Below are 2,899 nucleotides of genomic sequence, written 5' to 3'. Positions count from 1 at the left end.
AGTTTCTACCTCAATTTCTGGACTTATAAATGAATGATATACGCCCATTGTTTCTTGAAAAATATAACTTATAAATGCCTCATGCCCTTAGTTCAACTGTTACACCCCATTTGAACCCAAAATATAAGCTTGTTTGTCTCCAATGTTTGTGAACATTCTAAATGAAGAAAAAAAACGATATAGCCTCAAAACATAGTTAAAACTATAATTTTGATATCATGGATGCTCAGTCCTTGCATCCATAGCTCTGTCTATTAATCTGAGAGTGGTTAAAATGATCCAGGCCCATCCCTCAGCTGTTTACCAAAACAGAAGCGGGCAGCTTCTGTGGATTCGCTCTTTAAAGTGCTTTGTCACGTTCACCTACATCCAAAACAAGTTCAAAGGCTGAGTTTGGCTTTCATCATCAGATCAACTTAGAGAGGGAATAAGAGAAAAAACAGAGAAAAGGAATATCACTTTAAAGGATAGTTTTCCCTCTGTAAAATAATGATGGGTATATTATATGAATAATCAAAACAACATAACTTTAAGGACTACTTTTATTTTATTTGATCCCGTAGTCTTCATTTTCAGTAAATACAAGCATTTATTATCCATGTTTAGATGTACAGAACAGTTTACATTTTCATTTGGTGATCCTAACTGACCTAAAACAGGGAATTTTTACTAGGATTAAATGTCAGGAATTGTGAAAAACTGAGTTTAAATGTATTTGGCTAAGGTGTATGTAAACTAACGACTTCAACTGTATGCTAATTTGGAAATATATCGATACATGTAATGATTTGGAAAAGTAACTGATTTGTTTAATCAGTGTGTGTGATTGACAGGAGAGATGATGAGAGGGGCTGAGTTTTGACCATCATTATTATCAGAGGGGGCTAATAATGGAAAGAGCTTCTCTGTAAAGGTGCATCCAGTGAAAGAGTAGATATGAGACCTGGCCTCCACATCATAAAAGGAGACCTGACCCTCCTCATAGTCCACAAACACCCCCACCTTCTGGGGCTTCTCTCTCAGGGAGAGGAGGATAGCGTGGGAGGTAGAGGCTTGGTACACATTCATGTCCCTTAGGTACAAAGTCCAGAGTCCATGCTCAGGGCTCAATGTGATATTACCCTTCCTGTCTATGGACTCTCTGGCCACTCCTAAAGTCCACCTAGTCTTCCCCTTAACCGTCACTTCATAGTAAAATCTCCCTGAGGAGAAGCCATTCTTTCCTAGGACAATGCCAAAACAGTCAAACCTTTTTGTATTGTCAGGAAAATTCTGTGGTGTGTCTCCATATCTTACTTGTTTCCCATCTTCAGACAGGATGAGCCAGCGATGTGCTGTATCAGGATCCAGAGTCACATCCACTGCATACTGCTGAATCCTCTTCAGTTTGACATCAGGCAGCTTCTCCATCTCTTTATTCAGTGTCTCCTCCAGCTGAGACACAGCTCTCCTCACAGTCCCCACAAACAGATCACTGTGAACACTGATCTCAGACCAGTCCTTGGTGGGTGGAGGGTTGCACACTAGGGAGAGGAAGCTCTGGAGAAGTTGGAGATGGTCCTCACTGTTTGAGAGCTGCTTCAGCTCAGTCCTTCTCCTCTTTAGCTCAGTGATTTCCTGCTCCAGCTCTTTAATGAGCCCTTCAGCCTGCCTCTCTACTGCTTTCTGCTTCTCCTCAATTGCCTTAACAAGCTCACCCTGGCTTTTCTTAATGGAGCGCACCAGAGCAGTGAAGACCTGCACACACTCTGCTTTCTCTCTCTCTGCTTCTTTCTTTCTAAGATCTACTGAGAGTTTGGTCCTTTTAACCTTCTTCAGTCGCTCCTGGATAATCTGCTGCACTTCTGCCTCAGTTTTCCCCAGTTGAGCCTTCCTCTCTCCACACTCTTCCTCTATAGGGACAGTGTCATGAGTCTTGTGGTCTGCCTCAATGCAGAACTGACACACACACGTCTGGTCAGTCCTACAGAACATCTCCAGGAGTCTGTCATGCTTCTTACACATCCTGTCTTCTAGGTTCACCACAGGGTCGATCAGTTTGTGTCTCTTTAAGGGTGGGGCTATCTGATGAGGCTCCAGGTGAGTCTCACAGTAAGAGGTCTGACACACCAGGCAGGACTTTAGGGCCTTGCGCTTCGTCCCAGTGCAGACATCACAGGACACTATTTTAGGTTTAGGAGGGGACCCATCTCTACCTCTGTCTCTCATCTTTTTAAAATTCTCTACAACCTCTCTGAACGTTGTATTGACACGAAGCTTAGGTCGTCTGGAGAATTTCTCCTGACACAGTGGACATTGATACAGGTCCTTGCTATTCCAGTACTTTGTGATACAGGCCATGCAGAAGTTGTGTCCACATGAAGTGGTGACTGGCTCAGTGAACACATCCAGACAGATAGAGCACAGGAACTGCTCTTCAGACTGGAGACTGCTGGAGGAAGCCATATCTAGACAGAGAAGGTGGAACTATAAATTATTTCCTGGAATGAGTCAGCTCCCGATAGTTTCAGTTCCATTGTCAACACGGCATTTAGAGACACTAACCAATCTTGATTCAAGTTGTTTAACCATACAACATACAGTATAAATTAGTCAATGTACAAAATAAAGTTAAACATACAGTAGGTACTGTAGTTGATAAAGAAAACAGGAGAATGCAAGAATTCACACAGTAGAATTTATCTTCACCTGCCCTTGTTAATCTCTACTCACCTGTATCTGCGTGTGAAAGAGCGTGGGTGCTTTCTCCGATTTTTTTGGTGCTATATACTGTTGTATTCTTTTTAAAACAGAGACTGCGTAGCTGTCGTAACAGATTTTTCAGAAGAGTTTGAGACAGTTTACTTGTGTGCGCAACATACAGTACGTCTAAACACTTCAGTTTCACTTAAGTAAAGTA

General features: G+C 42.2%; 1 protein-coding gene across 1 annotated transcript; it reads right to left on the bottom strand.

Moving 5' to 3' along the window:
- Positions 1-531: 531 nt before the first annotated feature.
- LOC311112061 (E3 ubiquitin-protein ligase TRIM21-like) lies at positions 532-2,899 on the bottom strand. The gene is made up of 2 exons (XM_084155042.1): positions 2,713-2,899; positions 532-2,447 (listed from the first exon to the last, which is right to left on the bottom strand). Exon 2 carries the CDS (start codon positions 2,443-2,445, stop codon positions 814-816), a length of 1,632 nt encoding a protein of 543 aa, XP_084011168.1. The 5' UTR covers positions 2,446-2,447; positions 2,713-2,899; the 3' UTR covers positions 532-813.

This window comes from Coregonus lavaretus (genome assembly GCF_964263955.1).
Source record: "Coregonus lavaretus genome assembly, chromosome: 38".
NCBI classification, from domain to species: domain Eukaryota; kingdom Metazoa; phylum Chordata; class Actinopteri; order Salmoniformes; family Salmonidae; genus Coregonus; species Coregonus lavaretus.
Note: the sequence above shows the minus strand (reverse complement) of the source record. Positions and strands in the feature narration are given on the sequence as shown.

Coding starts and splice junctions, on each gene's coding strand:
- LOC311112061 (XM_084155042.1), bottom strand. CDS start 2,445: ATGGCTTCCTCCAGCAGTCTCCAGTCTGAAGAGCAGTTCCTGTGCTCT.